The sequence below is a fragment of the Myotis davidii genome, unplaced genomic scaffold (assembly GCF_000327345.1).
Source record: "Myotis davidii unplaced genomic scaffold, ASM32734v1 scaffold453, whole genome shotgun sequence".
Lineage (NCBI taxonomy): Eukaryota > Metazoa > Chordata > Mammalia > Chiroptera > Vespertilionidae > Myotis > Myotis davidii.
In genome coordinates this window covers 3,140,916-3,159,788 of record NW_006285234.1, presented here as the reverse complement: position 1 = coordinate 3,159,788, position 18,873 = coordinate 3,140,916, and the positions used below count along the sequence as shown (strand labels likewise).

The window sequence follows — 18,873 nt, the reverse complement described above, 5'->3', positions numbered from 1 at the left end:
ATAAAACCTACTTTTGCCCACCCCTGTGTTTTCTGGAATTGTTAGAACTCACATGGGCTTTGAATAATTTAATTTTGCAACTCGCCTATTTCTTCTTGGAAAGCCCTGAAGAGAACTGTTCTTACAGCCTTAGAGTCAGTCATTCTTGCTCAAAAGTATTCTTTTTAAGTAGTTTTGCTTTGCTCCCTAGTTTCTTATGTGAATAAATCCCAAATGTTAGCACATAACTTGTTTTTAAAGTAGAAATCATTTTTAAGTAGTTTTGCTTTGCTCCCTAGTTTCTACCAGTGTTTTCTTATGTGAATAAATCCCAAATGTTAGCACGTAACTTATTTTTAAAGTAGAAATCTAACTGTCCATATTTAAATTAAAAGTGTTTTATTGTCTTTCCAGATTATTGCTTTAGACACAGTCCTGGGAGCCAGTGGAATAGGGAGAGTTCAACTACAACCACGGTTGCTCTGGTGATAGTGCAACTACATCTACCAGGCAGATACAGTCTAGCCACCATATGAAATGAAAATTTAAACACTAATGATGGAAATTCAATTTGATGCTGTAGATGGTGTGATTTTTGATGCAAATGTTATAGGTAATACCTCTTCAGGATATGAAAAAAGTACAGCAAGTATTACTGACTGTACTCTACATTTTAAGGAAGAAAGGAGGAGGACCACTAAAAGGAGAAAAGTGAAGTGGCGTAAAGTGGGGAATACCTGTGTAAGCCATACCATTTTAACAATAAATCATTAAAGGAAATAGTATTCCTACTATGTATGTTTTTACCTTTGATACTTTTTCCCTTCAGTATACTTGCTTTTCTCCTTTTGTCTTCTAATAGACTTGGAAAGAAGCTACACTGATGGATATGCTGCTGCAGAAGCTCTCAAGTTTGTTAGGAATCCAGTGCACCAGAACACACGTGAGGAAACAGCCGTGACAGTCGTGGGCACTGACACTGAACTATCTTAACCCTGTTACCAGCTAGCGAGTACTTACTTTTGCATGGCACAGCTTTGAAAAGTACAGATGTTTACAATACACTGTTAAATTTTGTCAGTAAGGAATCACAATGCCCTTTGCTCAAAGTCCTTACGTTTATGATCTTGGCACTGTTGGGAAAGGGTTAACGCTGCAAGAATGAGTGACACATTTAACTGGCTCCGCTGCCAAACGAATAACAGAACACTCACAACCAGTGTTGTTCCAGGACAGCTGTGGGAGATACGTGAGTCAGATGCGACCTCACGGCAGCTCATCCTATATAATAAAAGGCTAATATGCATATCAACTGAACAGCAGAACAACCAGTTGCTGTGGTGCACACTGACCACCAGGGGGCAGATGCTCAATGCAAGAGCTGTGCCCTGGTGGTCAGTGCCCTCCCACAGGGGGAGCACTGCTCAGCCAGAAGCCGGGCTCATGGCTGGCAAACGCAGCATCAGTATCAAGAGCCTCTCCCGCCTCCATGGCAGCACTAAGGATGTCCAACTGACAGCTTACACTGTCAATCAGACATCTCCCAAGGGCTCCCGGACTGCGAGTGTGTGCAGGCCAGGCTGAGGGACCCCCCCCCAAGTGCACGAATTTCATGCACCAGGCCTCTAGTTAAAAATAAAGACGCAGGCACGTCATCGGCCCGATGGGGAGCATTTCTCACACTGTCCTCCTTGCCCTGATTTCATTAGGTCCTGGAAGCCGCTGCAGAGTCCCAGAGGAGTGACCAAGCAAACTCACAGGTGCTTTCTGGGCTTAAATACAGAGACTGAAAGGGTTCCTTACTGCTGCAGGCATCCACATTACCCAGGAAGCCAAAGGTAAGGTCTGGCTTGTGCCCAGCATGGGTCACTTGCTTACAATATTCTCCACTAAAATCCAACTTTGCACCTCCCTATTCAACCCAACCAGTGGAGAAAGCAGCTCATAGAATTTTTAATTTTATTATCAGCTACCAAGGTATAGCTACAAACCAACCAAAAACATTAAAGAAAGGTTGCTTGAGACAGGTATATACAGATATACTACACAGAAGCCAAAATCTTATCATCTGATCCCAAAGCCATCCCTGTGGGAAAAAATGGCCTTAGCTAAGGGGCAAAGGAGCATGTTACAATAGTAAAAGTATTGTCCATCAAGGAAAGCAGCAAACTACAGCCACATGGGCACCAAAATGTATGAGATTAGTTTTTAAAGGTTCTCTTCATCGTGAAGTTTTCAAATGAAAACAGGAAACCCTCTTCTCCTGTAGGCTTTCCAGCTCACTATTCAAGAGACTTGAATACTTCAATTAAGGCAACTGGAAGCCCACCTTAGCCTTGAATAGTGACTTCTGCCCAACATGTGGCCTGTTCTTCCTTTGTCAGTAATATAATCCAGCAGAACATGCTAGGGGAAAAACAGGAATTTATACAGTGCTGCCCTCTGATAAAAGGGAAACAGCACTCAAAGCCAAAAGGCCACAGAGGGCTCCCTGGGAATCCAGTAGAACTGAGAGGCCTTCAACTTTCCAAATAAACTTTGCAACTGGATCCAGGTGGAACATTGCCCTGCAGCAAGTAGTGAAAATGCCAATGAGGAGAGGACCCAGCTTCCAAGAACTGTTACAGTGGCTTCCTGAGTCATTCATATCAGAATGAGAAAATAGACATCTTAGCCTTGATTCTCTCTCACCACAAATCCACCTGTACCAAGTCTAGAACCTCAGCACAGGGCTCGGACACTTCCTAAGTACTCTCTTCCACAGCCCAGCCATCTTTCCCTTCTCTCTCCCCTGTAGAGGGATGGTGGGACAGGCGAGGAGAGCGCCTGGGTTAACACTGACAGGAAACAGACAAGCACAGCTTACAGGAGTCAGCTGCTCCGGGCTCACAGTGTCTCCAGTCATTCATCTCTTAGGAGCAATAAAGAACTGGAAAGCACCATGATTTGGTAGAGCAGGAAGAGAGCCCATAGGAAGAGTGTGCTCGATGATGGTTAAGAGATGAAACCGAATTCCATGGAGATTCTTAGTTACAAGGAGAAACTTCTCAGTCTCAACTCTGGTGCCTGGATTAGGAGGCCTATGTTTTCTTTTTCAACTCTTCAAATCTCCGGGAAAGATCATCAAAGTCAATGTCCTCAGATGCTGAGGTGCTGGCACCAGCAGATGCAGTTGGTAGTGTATCTGGCACGGACGGCAATTCTGGGAGTACAAAGTTGTCATAGGTATCCACGGGTCTCGCAGGGGGCTTGGCAGAGGCTTCTGGCTTGGGTCTAGGACCTAATTAAATCAGGGCAAGGAGCACAGTGTTACAAATGCCAGAGAGGTGGCTCAGAGCCATAGTCCCCTTTGGCAGAAACAACAAATCAAATACAGTAGAAAAGTTTTCCTTCTAAATGATTAATTCTAAAGGTAAGTACACAGAGCATTCATTTAAACACATTGTCCCCTTTCACAAAGGCCTGCTCCCATAGCAACAAAGTCCAAAGTCTGGAGTGGTACCAGAATTCTGTTGGATGAAGTTACTCTTTAAGGCTTATCGGGAAAATAAGAAATGTTAATGTCAATCCTATTTGATGGACTGGGATCTGATCTGTATTTCTAGTCTTCCATTTTATAAGTTAAAAATCGCCCCCTTTTCTATTTACTGCATATTTATTTCTATTTATATGTAAGTTCTAGAACAGGTAAACCTAAACTACAGTTTTAGAAAATAAGAACAGTTCTTGCCTCTGGGGTGGACTTGACTGAAAGGAACAAAAGGGAACTATCCTAGGGGGACAGAAATATTTTATAACTTTGCTGAGGTGGTGGTTACATACTATATGTGGGTGCATAGACACACATGTAATATCAAAACTCATCAACAATAATTTTGTGTATAGAAATTATGTAAAATACAACTCTCTAAAAAAAAAACATACTCCCTATGGCCTTCTAGGGTGCTGGTAGTGGTTTTGTATAGATGGCTACATACTTATAATTTGTGCCTATTCACCCCTCCTTATATAAAGAAGTTGAAAAAATAAAAATGTGTGAAAAAGAAACAGGGAACTTGTGAGATTCTTTGGGGCCAGGGAAGATTATTTTCCTTCTGGCAGAGGGAAATCCTGCGTTCTGTTTTTGCCATACTGCATGTGGAGGGTGGACAGGGCATGTGGGTTGAATTCCATGTATGAGAAAACAGCAAAGGGCTCAGCATTGAGCCATAAAGAAGTTGAAAAAATAAAAATGTGTGAAAAAGAAACAGGGAACTTGTGAGATTCTTTGGGGCCAGGGAAGATTATTTTCCTTCTGGCAGAGGGAAATCCTGCGTTCTGTTTTTGCCATACTGCATGTGGAGGGTGGACAGGGCATGTGGGTTGAATTCCATGTATGAGAAAACAGCAAAGGGCTCAGCATTGAGCCTTGAGGGTTTCCCACTCACACTTACCAACAATCTGTGCAGAAGAGACATTCTTATCAGCATTACTGTCATCCGCCTGAAACACAAACATTGTTACCAAAGAAAGCACGGATACATAGATAAGCCCCTGTGCTGTCCAAAAGCTAAGCTGCTCAGCGAAAGCATCAGAACCTGCCCCTCCACTCCTTCCTGCTCTTCCAGACAGATACCAGATGACATAGACACCATGCTGAAAACCAAGCAGAGAAAAAGGAAATCTAACCACAATGTAACAACACCTCTTTAATCTGATACCTTCACCTTCCAGGCAGAGAAAGCACGAAACCACTGACTTCATCTCCAAGAACCAAGTCTTCAAACAGTTGTGGGCAATGCTTCAATGCATGCAAGACCAAAATGTAAGAAAAACTCAGGCCCAAGGTAACATAACCAAAGGAAAGAACACTAAGCAAGCTCAGGAACAGGAGAATCTCCCTAGATGAGTAATTTCCACAGCAGACGCCATACCCATTCGTTTTCTCAGTTATGCATCAGATGGAAAAGCTCTCAAAAGACACATACCAGCCCTGGTCAGTTTATCTCCATAGTTATAGAGCATTGGGTCGTGGGTTTGATTCCCAGTAAAGGGCACAGACCTCAGTTGCAGGTTCGATCCCTGACCCCAGTTGGGCATGTGTGGGAGGCAACCAGTTGATGTGTGTGTGTGTCTCTCCCCCCTCCCTTCTACTCTAAAAAAAGGCACAGACTGGCTGAACAAACAAGGATGGCAGGAAACAAGTCATCTAATTCTAAACCAAAGCTGCTACCACCACCTACAGCGTTCAAAGCATCAAATGACCAATTAGAGCAAGTTTTAACCACAATACTGAAATGTAAAACTAATGCTACAGGACACTTGTGTGTCAGACAAAAATCTGCTTTACACAGTATTAAGATTTATAAAGCTGGTAGTTTAATTATGAGATTCTAGCACTAAGACTACCAGTTCCAGGAAGTCTCTACATAGTCAAAAAAAAGATGGTTACGTGCCCTACTAGAACTTTCCAAGATCTGCAGCTCCCTCCTGATCCTGGCTGAATTGCAGACAAAGCATTGCCACCAATGATGCTGCTGCCACCACCACACTCCATTTCCAGGATAATGTAAAAGCAACACAATCCAGAGCAAGAACAAGGCTGGTACTAGAGTTGATCAAAACTTTGCCTTCCCTTTGGCCATTATTCTGCTCTCTCTTCATGGGATTCACTCTCCTGCTGCTTACAAAAGAGGCTCAGGCACTTACAGATTCATACGATGGGGGAACTGGTATCTGAGGTGGGTGAACATTGGGAAAAGCCTGATAAGGCCCCATTGGCAATCCATTGAAATCCGACTGCAAGAGGAGAAAGGCAACATCAGAAACACTGCCCCCAACTAGCGATTTTCTCCAGTATATATATATATATATGTGTATACACACAGAGAGAAGGTCCTTAAATAATGTCATTTCATTATAATGTTGAATGCCATAGGAAAGTAACTCTTGTTTCTATCGATTAGCCTAGGGTAAGGTTTCATAATACATCATTTCACTTAAAGTCACAGAACTATCAATGACATTAAATAGGACTTATTAAACACAAGAACCCCAAAAGAAGAAAAACAAAATACCACATGTCATCAGAAGAATTGCAGATTTTTAAAGATCTGCAGCCAAAAGCTGTTATGCAAATTATAAATCCATTGCTTACAGAAAATGATTAGACTTTACAACAATGACCTTCATCTTCTTGTCTACAAAAGAAGTTTTTTTACTTGGCAATAAATGATTGTATTCAGTTTTATTTTTAAAGCTACTAATCTGGCCCTGGTCAGTTTTGGCTCAGTGGATAGAGCGTGGGCCTGTGGACTGAAGGGTCCCAGGTTCAATTCTGGTCAGGGGCACATGCCACGGTTGTGGGCTCATACAGGAGGCAGCCAATCAATGATCCCCTCTCATCATTGATGTTCCTGTCTCTCTCTCTCACTCTTCCTTCCTCTCTGAAATCAACAACAAAAACTACTAATCTGCCAGCAACAGGTCCCGAATGTTTAGTTAAAAAATAAACTACATGCCAAAACCGGTTTGGCTCAGTGGATAGAGCATCGGCCTGTGGACTGAAAGGTCCCAGGTTCGATTCCGGTCAAGGGCATGTACCTGGGTTGCGGGCATATCCCCAGTAGGAGATGTGTAGGAGGCAGCTGATCGATGTTTCTCTCTCATCGATGTTTCTAACTCTCTATCTCTCTCCCTTCCTCTCTGTAAAAAATCAATAAAATATATTTAAAAAATAAATAAACTACATGAAGATGAGTTTTTCTAGCACCATCTCTCCAGATTTTTCCACTGCATTACTTCTAGCTGAACCAAAAGGCTTTCTCTAAATCCCAATATTTTTCACACAATGTGATCAAGTTAGTATTTGTTCTTACTGCTTAATCGTCTTGACAATCTACAACTCCTGAGTATATTCACAGAGCCAACCTGTCATTTTCTAGAGCTTACATAACATTTATTTATATGTATACTTACTGGTCCCTTCGGAAGTGGGTATGAGAAAGGAGTACTTGGAGATGGCATGGGCATGGGCATGGGCATTGACACCGTTCCATCAGGTCCACCAACGGGTGCTGTGAACCCGCCCCCACCTCCTCCTCTTCCAGGGCCCCCTTTCTTCACATCATCTGTGAATCCAACATCAATAAGATCTGTCTCTACTCCAGGGGGAGCTTCTGCCTGAGAAAAAGAGAGAAATTCATATCATCACCCCACATCGCAGGCGAGGTCCCAGGAAGCAGACTCTGAGATGGAGATTGGCATGAAGGAAGTTTACTAGGGCGATCTAATGACCTGTGGGAAAGTGAAGGAAGCAGGGATGGGTCAAGTAAGAAGTCGGGCTATTATGCAACCAAAGGCTTCAGCCAATTAGCCAGGGATCTCTGGACCTAGGTGGGGTGACCCTATAGCAGATGTCCCCAACTGTGTCGAAGAGGAAGTGTCTTTATTTTTTTAAATTTTTTGTTAATCTTCACCTGAAGGCATTTTCCCATTGGTTTTTAAAGGGAGTAAGAAGGGGGAGAGACAGAAACATCGGTTTGAGAGACATCGATTAGTTGTCTCGCGCATGCGTCCCAACTGGGGCCAGGAATCGAGCCTACAACTGAGATACGTGCCCCTGACCAGAATCAAACTCGGGACCAAGCTGATGCTCTACCCACTGAGCCAGACCAGCCAGGGCAAAGGGAAGTGTCTTTAAATCCCTGCACTGACCAGTTACTGAATACTGCCCCCAGGAAAGACTGGGTAAGGGGCCACTGCTGGAGGGATACTCAGCTTTGTGTGAGACACCAGTGACCAATACTCTCAAGAGCTGGGGGATTACATCTTGTTCTGAAAATGTGGGGTGGTGGTTGTCTCAGCAGCATACCAAAGCATCTGCTAAATGCCACTGACCTTAACTGCTGGATAGTTATTGGTTACCCTCCTTACACCTCCAGTCTCTTTAGGATAGAGACCTTGTTTTTATATATCTCTGTATTAACAGCTTTCTGTGCATTGTCTGGCACATCACAGGTATCTAATAAGCATCAAGGTTTGTACCTTTTCAAAGTGCTTTCAGGTATTCTTTTCATCTGATCCATATGAGATATGTAGGCAGTTTTTACCCAAAAGGCACTAACTGGGCAAAGGTTTAAACCTTCACACACAAACTGCAGTGCAAGGAATACGGTTAAGAAAGCGGTATCTAGAGACTCACTTTCCTGAGTTCTCTGAAAGACTCTAAACTCACCATGACCACAGAGTCAGGCTCATAGGGCACATTGTAGTTCTTGGCAATTTCAATCAGGTATCTCTCCACCAGGATTTTGGGCGGAGCTTCCACACTCAGTTTGTGCATTAGCTGTAATTAAAAGACCCAGAGTTAAGATGCATCTACACCAACCAGCCCAAGTCTAACCTGTCTCACTTTTACATTTTGTTCCTCTCATTTTAGTAAACTGAGGCAAAAACAAAACAAAACAAACAAAAAAGGGTTCAGACAGTTAAATGATTTTTTCCAGTCACAAAATATAAGACCCAAGTCTCTCTACCATTCTCTGGTTATATAACTGAGGGAGCACTCACTGTCCAATATGTAGACTTTCACAGGTACCTGGTACTTATCAGTTTGTCATTTGTCTTTTGATGATTGGTAAAAGACTGATACTGCTGCCTTACACATTTGAATTCTTCCTTCTCCCAACCTCATTTCTACCTCCACAAATTATAAAGGGCACAAAGAACAGGGGGCGAGTAAGATATGACACAGGCCCTGACCAGTTTGGCTCAGTGGATAGAGCGTCGGTCTGTGGACTCAAGGGTCCCAGGTTCAATTCCAGTCAAGGGCATATACCTTGGTTGAGGGCACATCCCCAGTGGGGGTTGTGCAGGAGGCAGCTGGTCGATGTTTCTCTCTCATCGATGTTTCTAACTATCCCTCTCCCTTCCTCTCTGTAAAAAATGAATAAAATATATATATTTTTTAAAATATGACACAGAACAACAGCCTCACAAGTCAGAGGTGTAGGGCCAAGGTAAGGAGTGGACTGCACTGCCAACCAGAAAGCCTTCCTCCCACTCTCACTGTGAAATGTGGAACCCTAGATGAACTCTACCATATAGTGGTAACCACCAGATCACTGCGGGCAATAAATTAACCTGCCCCCACCTTGCCCATTGCTTCATGTTTAACAAGTCTATTCCTTACCCTGTCATTCACAGTTCCAATCTGGTTGGTCCTACATAACTTGCCATATTCCTTGCTGTACTTGGCACACAACTGATCAGCAACCTACCGAGAAAAAAGAACAGTAAATAAAAGTGGAAACCATTCCTATAGACTGCTTCAAGCTTTCTTCTATCAACAGTAAACAGGCTTCTATTACAGGATATTAAAAAAACTGGGGTCTATAAAACCTTAAGGGGTACATACTAATTAACTTGGTTATTGTTGTATCCATCCAATGAGCTGCAACTATATGTGGAACTCTAGAATAAGCATTACGATAAACACTATAAATAATGAACACCACCAGACACTGTTCCTACTCTTAGAGAATCTTATACTAGTTCTCAGGGAAAACAGTCATTACTCAATCACACAGATAAAGGTACAAATGCAGCTGCGAAAAGCGCTAGCTACCAAGGGAAAGTATACCATACTATGAGAATAGAATAAGATCTGATATATATAAATCTTTATATATATATATTAAAAAAGAAAAAAGGTAACTGGGTAGTGGGCACACAATACAATATACAGATGATGAATTATAGAACTGTACATTTTAAACTCATAATGTTACTAATCAATGTCGCTTTAATAAATTTAATTTTAATAAAAGGAAAATCAGGTAAAACTTCCAGAAGACATTTAACTAAATGAGGGAAGGAAGGGTATTACAAAAAAAGAAATCATGTGTAAAGGCCTCTGGTGGAAAAACAGGGCCAATCAATCCTCAAGCCAGAATAAGTCCAGTGCAGAGCCTGAGGGAGGAATGTAGTAAGAACCGAGAAAAGCAAATGGGGGCCAGACAATGCAGGGCCGTGTAGGCCATACAAAAAGTTTTGTTTCTATCACAAGCACAACAGAAAGATACCAAAGGGCTTTAAAATAAGGTGTAGTGACAGAATCAGATCAGTGTTTTAAAAAGAACCCTCAGTTGTCCTGATGTAATGGGGAACAGAGTAACGAAAACCAAAGCAGATATAGGAAGAACATTCAAGAAGTTACTACAGCCGAAACCGGTTTGGCTCAATGGATAGAGCATCGGCCTGCGGACAGAAAGGTCCCAGGTTCGATTCCGGTCAAGGGCATGTACCTGGGTTGCGGGCGCGTCCCCACTAGGGGATGCGCAGGAGGCAGCTGGTCGATGTTTCTCTCTCATCGATGTTTCTAACTATCTCTCTCCCTTCCTCTCTGTGGAAAATCAATAAAATATATTAAAAAAAAAAAAAAAAAGAGTTACTACATAGTTCAAGGAGGAGATGACAGTGTCATTGGACCAGAGTGGTTCCAAAACCTGCGAGCTCACTGAGGGAGCACTCACTGTCCAATATGTAGACTTTCACAGGTACCTGGTACTTATCAGTTTGTCATTTGTCTTTTGATGATTTTTGTTTTGCTTTATATTAATGTAGAATTTTAAAATATTTGCTTAATTTATCATTCTTCATTTATGGCTTTTGGGTTTTGTGGCATATTTAGTTATGACATTATTTTCTTAATCTACCTAGTTTTCTTCAAGTTTGTATGGTTTCATTCTTTTAAAGAAATGTAAATCTTTGTTTCATTTGGAATGAATCTATAATAATAAAAGGGTAATATGCTAATTAGACTGGACATCATTCCAGATGAAGCCAGGGCCTGAGGGAAGCCCGGGTCCCGGGTGCCAGAGGAAAGCCAGTGCCAGCAGCTGGGGGAAAGACAGCCTACTTCTGCACAAATTTCGTGCATTGGGCCCCTAGTCCTATATAATAAAAGCCTAATATGCTAAGTGTCCAGTCATCTGGTCACCCATTCAACCAATCAAAGTGTAATATGCTAATGATATGCTAAGGCCTCTCAACTGCTCGCTTTGATCTGTACTGACCACCACAGGGCAGACAAACAGTCACTATGACGTGCACTGAACACCAGGGGACAGTCGACCAGTCGCTATGATGTGCATGACCGGTAGGTGAGCTTGCTGCTGGGGTCTGGCTGATTGGGATTGACATGTCCCAGAGGCTTCCTGCAGTCCCTTCACGGCTGGCCAACCTCCCACATCCCTCCCCAGCCTCAATCGTGCAACGGTGGGGGTCCCTCGGCCTGGCCTGCTGGCTCTCGCAATCTGAGACCCTTCAGAGAATGCTGAAGAGTCGGTTTTGGCCTGATCCTGCAGGCCAGGCAGAGGGACCCCACTGGTACATGAATTCGTATACCGGGCCTCTAGTCTTAATATAAAGGAGAAGTATAAGAGAGACTAAAATGAGGTTAAAACTGTAAGAAGCAGTTGTCACTGTCAGCTGTCATAGGGGAAGGGGTAAAGGGGTTGGAGGTTGGGTGAGAAGGGGGAAGGGCTTCAGTAAAAAAAAAAAAAAAAAAGGACTCGTGGACACAGACAACAGAATGGTGATTGCCAGAGGGAAGGGTCAGAGGGGTAGAGGAGAGGAGGTAGAGGAAGGTAAAGGGGGGGTAAATGGTGATAGGAGATGACTTGACTTCGGGTGATAAACACACAATTACAAGCTATCAGATGGTGTATTATACAATTGTGTATCTGAAACTGATATAATTTATTAATCAATATCACCCAATAAGTGAAATTAAAAAAAAACTGTATAAATATTTTCCCTACTGTATCAAAATACAGGTTTACTCTCTGGGGAGGTTAAACTAAAGGGACTCTGGACTCCAAGCACAGCAGGGAGCAGAGATACTTACTGACCACAGAAGAATTAAGTGTACGTCTTCTATAAGAGAAGAATGAGACCTTTGGCTTCCTTCTCTCCTGGGCTCTCAGAAATGCTGTGAGCCAGCTTATACCTTCCAGGTGTAGGATTCCTCTCTAAGGAAAATGACCAACCCAAGGAAAGAAAACTAGTTCTTGACAGTCTGGAGTTCCCTCAAGAAAGGGCTTAGTCAGATCATTCAACTGAAGGCATCTGGCAGTAAGCCCCACCCAAGCATACAAGAGGTTCCAATTTGCTTTTTAAAAGTGTCTTACTTGCCCAGCTGGCATGGCTCAGTGGTTGAACATCAAACTATGAGCCAGGAGGTCATGGTTCGATTCCCAGTCAGGGCACATGCCGGGGTTGTGGGCTCGATTCCCAGTTTGGGGCATGCAGGAGGCAGCTGATCAATGATTCTCTCTCATCACTGAAGTTTCTATCTCTCGCTCCCTCTCCCTTCCTCTCTGAAATCAATAAAAAACATTCTAAATAATAAATAAATGTCTTACTCATAAATATAAACCAACAGCCAAGAGTTATCAAAACTAAGAAAAGCCTCTACTATAAAACAGTCTAAATCTAAGAAACAGAAAGAAAACAAACATTACAGAAACAAAAAATTAAAAGAAACTATAAACCCTGGCCAGTGCTTCTCAATGGTTAGAGCGTCAGCCTACGCACAGAAGGGTTGTAGATTCGATTCCTGGTCAAGAGCACCTATCTGGGCTGCAGGTTCACATGCGGAAAAGCAACCATCAATGTGTCTCTCTCACATCAATAGATGTTTCCTCTCTCTCCCCCCTCCCTCCCACTCTCCCTGAAAAAGCAATGAAAAAAATATCCTCAGGAGAAGATTCACAAAAAAATAAATAAACTATAATATTCTCAGAGAGTTAGTTAGAAGACATTGTAGCCATGAAACAAAAACAACAGACTATAAAAAATATTCAGAATTAAAAAGAGTTCTTAAAAAATAAAATAAGAGAAGGACATCTCAAAAGATGGGTTGGTAGAAAAGACTGAGACAATCTTAGAGAAACTAAAACAAGTACACAAAGATGCAGAAAGAAAGTAAGGAGAAAAATAACTTAATTGAACTGTTTTCAATTGAGTCAGTACCATATTCATGTTGTGGCAGGCAGGTTTTTAGTTAATGTCTGTCTCATCTGCTCGACTCAAAGCTACAAGTGTAAGGCTGGTATCCTATTTTGCACACCATTATACCCTCAGTGTCCACTTAGCACATAACATCTGCTCAATAAATATTTGTGAAATGAATGAATGAAGCAAAACATCTAAAATGAAATTGTTGCCGAAACCGGTTTGGCTCAGTGGATAGAGCGTCGGCCTGCGGACTGAAAGGTCCCAGGTTCGATTCCGGTCAAGGGCATGTACCTTGGTTGCAGGCACATCCCCAGTAGGAGGTGTGCAAGAGGCAGCTGATCGATGTTTCTCTCTCATCAATGTTTCTGACTATCTCTCTCGCTTCCTCTCTGTAAAAAATCAATAAAATATATTTTAAAAAATAAATTAATTACATTAAATTGTTTTAACTTTACTGGTTTACAATTGCGTAAGAACTTTTCTATTTGTATATACTTAAATAACATTTGTCAAAAAATAAAAAATTAATGGCACCACTTTAACCGTTTGGCTGCTGACGTATTTTTTCGGACATATGCCAAAACTGCGGCACTAATTGCGCGTGTATGGGAAAAAATGTAAAACACTTTTTATATAATAAACTCACTTGTATTGCTTTGCAACAACAAAAATTAAAAAATACCAATTGTTTACATAAATTTGTTTTAAATAAGAAGAGCACAATAGCGCTCCTTAGCAGTCAAACGGTTAAAATGGAACTAGAGCTCCCATGTTAGGGAAACTGCTTTGCATGTTTATGCCTCAAATCTTTGCAATGTTAAAACAGGGCAAAATAACCTTTGGGCTAGGCCTAGGGCAGTGATAGCGAACCTATGACACGCGTGTCAGAGGTGACTCACGAACTCATTTTTCTGGTTGATTTTTCTTTGTTAAATAGCATTTAAATGTATAAAATAAATATCAAAAATATAAATCTTTGTTTTACTATGGTTGCAAAGATCAAAAAATTTCTATATGTGACACGGCACCAGAGTTAAGTTAGGGTTTTTCAAAATGCTGACACGCCGAGCTCAAAAGGTTCGCCATCACTGGCCTACGGCAACAATGTGTCCCAAAGAACTGTTTGCTAAGATAACAAGAACAGCCAAGATAACTGCTGTTATTATGACTACTGGACTGATGGACTACTGAAATGAGAATTAAAAACATTATTTAGAATTAACAGCATTGTTATCTGCACCAATAGAAATGCCTTCCTTCTAGTGTTGCCCTTCCTTCTCATATATAGCCACTGCCTTTGTCTCCTAATAGAAACACTACATGGACTTCTGCCTGAATCAGTGAATCCCCAATAACTATTCTTATTGATCTCAAATAAATGCTTATTGCCTCTCACTTTGAAAGGCCTTTTTAAAGTTAACATATCACAATAAAAATAATTTAAGACAAAACTGAGGGTACATGAAACTTTGCTCCTTAAAAAAAAATTATTCAAGTTTGTAAAACACTCTTCTATGATATAAGGCTTAAAAAGGAAGAAGAAACACATTTATAAAGTCATTGTCAAAGGCAGCATGAGAAGGGTACAAAATACTTGGTCACATGAGCAGAAATTATTTATGTTAACCAATTTTTCTAATAATCTGAAAAACTACAGATATCACTGAAACTGGTTGTACTCACTATTTTCAATTCAGCCACTTCTGACTGGAGTCGAGGAGCAGCCCAGATAAGTGTAGACACAGATTCAGCCAGACCAGAATCTAGCTCCCTAATTAAGAAAAAAATTAATAAAATTTAACATTCTTTAAAACCAACCAACCACCCTAACATTTGTATGAATATAGTGATATAGCCTCTAAAGTTATTTCACAAATCTCTTTAACTTTTCAAATAACTGAACTTCTAGCCATTTTCATCACCCTATTTTACTTCTGGGAAAACTCAAAACTAAATGATGCACCCAAGGTCACCAAGTCAGGAAATGGTTCTGCCATCTCAACAGCTGTCTCTATGCTGGGATCAGGCTTCAAGGGAATAATAGGAAAAAGGTCCTTGGGTATGTGAAACAGTCCCTCAGTGCTCACCCATACATAAGAAGACCAATATTACTTCTTTCTCAAATTCCAGAGGTGATTATATTTAGGTCTTTGATCAGAATGTCTTATTCATTAAGGTTATACAAGATGAGTAAGTTCTAGAACTCTGTTGAACAACAACTGTGCCTATAATTAACAATACTGTATTGTGTGCTTAAAAATTTTGTTAAGAGGGTACAGCTCATGTTGTGTTCTTACCAAAAAGAAAAGAAAAAAAAGAAACAGAGAGGTGCAGGGATACAAGGAAACTTTTAAAGGTGATGTTTATTGCCTTGATTGTGGCATTTGTATACAGATATATGCATGTGTCTAAATTAATCAAACTGTATATTAATTATGTGCAGTTTTTGAACATCAATTATACATCAATAAAGGAAAAAGGAAAAATAAATAAATAAAAAGGCCAAAAAAGCTTACTTCATAGAGTGAATGAGGCCAAACCGGGCCAGCAGCAGGTCACAATACAGCTCCAGGATCTCCATGGCTTCCACGAGGTAGTCTTCCCGTATAATGTGCTCCACTCGGATTCGAGCTCGTTCATCTTTCCCAGCAGCCAGATAGTCAGCAATCTCTTTCCTTGCTTTCTGGGCCAGTTCCGCTAAGGCACAAATCCCACTCTAGTCACACAGCAGTAGTGCACTGGGCTTTGGCCTGCAGGCAGACCTCCACCCCAACAAAGACAAGTGGATGTTTCTACTATGTCCAAGCTCACTCCCTTAGCAAATCTAATCTAGAATTTGCTACTTTGTCTAGATGAGAATATTGTTTGTGTACCCAGAAATTTCAGGAGTCATGTTACCTATTCCATAGCAACAGAGTTAACAATAATAGAAACATTTGTTGTGGGTATCCCAGCCCTTTTCTTTCCCTGCAACAAAGAGATTCAATCTAACCAGATGTACCCAAAATTTAAAGGACATAGCATCCGTAAAAGTTCATAGTATTTAGCCTGAAAGAGCCAATATTGGGATACTAGGACCCAGTGATGTATTTTGGAAGAGAAAAATATAAGGCAATCATGCATTACTCACTTTTTTTTTTCTCCAATAGTTTAAGACGGTTTATGACTAATCTCAAATTGACTCGTAAACGCTCAGCTTTAAATCCAGAGCCCAGCATACTGTGCTATTCCTCCTGGAAAAAGATAAGAAACACAATGACTATCTTCAAGTTAAAATTAGTTCAAAAACTAACACCAGTTAGACTGCAGCCGTGGGCAAACTACGGCCCACGGACCGGATCCGGCCCGTTTGAAATAAATGAAACTAAAAAAAAAAAAGACCATACCTTTTTATGTAATGATGTTTACTTTGAATTTATATTAGTTCACACAAACACTCCATCCATGCTTTTGTTCCGGCCCTCTGGTCCCGTTTAAGAACCCATTGTGGCCCTCCAGTCAAAAAGTTTGCCCACCCCTGAAGAGAGTAGATTATTTGATACTACAAACTAGAGTGGTTTTCTAATACAGACATGATCTGATTCACATTTTTTAAAGATTTTTTTGGCTACTGTGTGGAGAACTGATTGGGAGAGGGTATTAATGGAAGCAAGACAACAAAGGAGAGCATATTACTATATTCCAGACAACATTTGGAAGCAGCTTAGACTGGAGTAGTTAGCAGTGGTGGTGGAAGAAGTGATCAGATTTAAGGCTATTTTGAAAGCAGAGCTGAAAGAACTTGCTGATGGATGAAATGAGTACCTATGTATATTGGTGTAGGACAGGGGTGATAAAAAGACAAGCAGGAAGGTCTCCTAATTCTCCCAAAAATCTCACCTAAATCTGAAAGCTTTGCCTCTAAGATAAGGAACAAAAAAAGGATACTCTCACCACTGTTGTTCACACAGTACAGAATTCTAGTCAGAGCAATCAGGCAAGAGGAAGAAATAAAAGGCATTCAAATTGGAATAAAGCAGTAAAATTGTCACTTTTTGCAGATGACATGATACAATATATAAAACACCAAGACTACCAGAAACAATAAACAAACAAAGCTAAGTTGCAGGATACAAAAATCAATGTATAAAAAATCCCTTGTGTTCCTATGTGTTAACAGTGAAATATCAGAAAAAGAAATGAAGAAAACAATTCAATTTGCAATTGCAACAAAAGGATAAATAACTAGAAATAAACAACACAAGCCCAGACCGGTTTGGCTCAGTGGATAGGGCTTCGGCCTGCAGACTGAGAGTCCCAGGTTCAATTCCAGTCAAGGGCATGTACCTTGGTTGCAGGCACAACCCCAGTAGGGGCGTGTGCAGGAAGCAGCTGATGGATGTTTCTCTCTCATCGATATTTCTAACTCTCTATCCCTCTCCCTTACTCTCTGTAAAATATCAATAAAATATATTTTTTTTAAAAAAGAAATAAACAACACAGGAAGAGAAGGATCTATACAATGAAAAATACAAGATGTTGTTGAAAGAAATTGATGAAGACACAAAGAAATGGAAAGACACTCCTTGTTCATGGATTGGAAGAATCAACATAGTCAAAATGGCTATTGTTACCTAATGCTCTATTCAGATTTACTGCCATCCCAAAGGCATTTTTCAAAGAAATAGAAAAAAAATTCATCAAATTTGTATGGAACCACAGAAGAGCCCAAACAGCCAAAGCAATCCTGAGAAAAAAAGAACGCCAGTTATCACACTTCCTGGCTTCAAATTATACTACAAAGCTACAATAATCAAAACAGTATGGTACTCTCTGAAATGGGGCTAATAGCCAAATAGATAAAGAACTCCTCCTCCCTCTCTCTCTCCTTCTCCCCTTCCCTCCACCCTCCCTCCCTTCCACTCTCTCTAAAAGTCCATGCGAAAAATATCTTCACTCCTCAGGTGAGAAATAAATAAATAAATAAAACAAAATGTATAAAGAACTCGTACAACTCAGCAAGTATACAAACAATCCTATTAAAAAATGGACAGAGAGTCTGATCAGATGCTTTTCCCAAGACATAGCAATGGTCAACAGATATTATGAAAAGATGTTCAACTTCACTAGCTCTAAGGGAAATGCAAATCAAAATCACAATGAGACACCACCTCAGATCTGTTAGGGCGGCTATCATCAGTAAAACAAGAAATAACAAGTGTTGGAGATGATGTGGATAAAAAGAACCCTCATACACTGCTGGTGGGAATGTCAACTGGTGCAGCTACTATGGAATACGGTATAAAGGTTCCTCAAAAATTTAAAGATAAAGCTACCATATGGCCCAGTAATTCCTCTTCTGTGTATCTACCAAGAAAAAAAAAGAATTGAAAACATTTATTCAGCCCTAACTGGTTTGGCTCAGTGGATAGAGCATCAGCCTGCAAACTGAACGGTCCCAGGTTTGATTCCAGTCAAGGGCATATACCTAGGTTGCGGGCACATCCCCAATGGGAGGTGTGCAGGAGGCAGCTGATCAATGCTTCTCTCTCATTGATGTTTCTAGTTCTCTATCCCTCTCCCTTCCTCTCTGTAAAAAATCAATAAAACATATTTTTAAAAAAATATTCATATATATATATGTATCCTATGTCCACTGCAGCATTATTCACAGTAGCCAAGACATAGAAACAACCTAAGTGTCCTTTGATGGATACCTGGATGAAGAAGATGTGGTAATACTTATATACTATGGAATATTATCCTACCCTATGTAATAAAACCCTAATACGCAAATAGACCGAACGGCAGAACAACCAGTCGCTATGATACGCACTGACCCCAGGGTGGTCAGTGCTCTCCCACAGGGGGAGCATCACTCAGCCAGAAGCTGGGGTCGTGGCTGGCCAGCCT

General features: G+C 41.0%; 2 protein-coding genes across 8 annotated transcripts in view; one reads left to right on the top strand and one right to left on the bottom strand.

The window, feature by feature from the left end:
• PKD1L3 (polycystin 1 like 3, transient receptor potential channel interacting) overlaps nt 1-468 on the top strand; it is a 70,583-nt gene extending 70,115 nt beyond the window's left edge. Inside the window, exon 32 of the mRNA XM_015558790.1 lies at nt 394-468. Within this exon, the coding sequence (XP_015414276.1) occupies nt 394-468 (75 nt within the window). The remainder of the gene's footprint in view (nt 1-393) is intronic.
• Nucleotides 469-1,924: 1,456 nt separating this feature from the next.
• The window catches only part of LOC102763850 (IST1 homolog), a 27,350-nt gene continuing 10,401 nt past the window's right edge, over nt 1,925-18,873 (bottom strand). For 3 of the 7 annotated variants that reach the window (XM_006755803.2, XM_006755802.2, XM_006755804.2), the window contains exons 2-10: nt 16,112-16,214; nt 15,498-15,678; nt 14,665-14,752; nt 9,152-9,235; nt 8,195-8,305; nt 6,937-7,140; nt 5,668-5,757; nt 4,413-4,461; nt 1,925-3,259 (exon numbers count right to left, since the gene is read on the bottom strand). In XM_006755803.2, the coding sequence (XP_006755866.1) occupies nt 3,060-3,259; nt 4,413-4,461; nt 5,668-5,757; nt 6,937-7,140; nt 8,195-8,305; nt 9,152-9,235; nt 14,665-14,752; nt 15,498-15,678; nt 16,112-16,199 (1,095 nt within the window). In that variant the 5' untranslated portion in view covers nt 16,200-16,214 and the 3' untranslated portion in view covers nt 1,925-3,059. Of the gene's footprint in view, nt 3,260-4,412; nt 4,462-5,667; nt 5,758-6,936; nt 7,141-8,194; nt 8,306-9,151; nt 9,236-11,869; nt 11,994-14,664; nt 14,753-15,497; nt 15,679-16,107; nt 16,215-18,873 lie in introns of those variants that run through there. The other 4 variants (XM_006755805.2, XM_006755807.2, XM_006755806.2 and 1 more) reach the window with 4 other exon arrangements.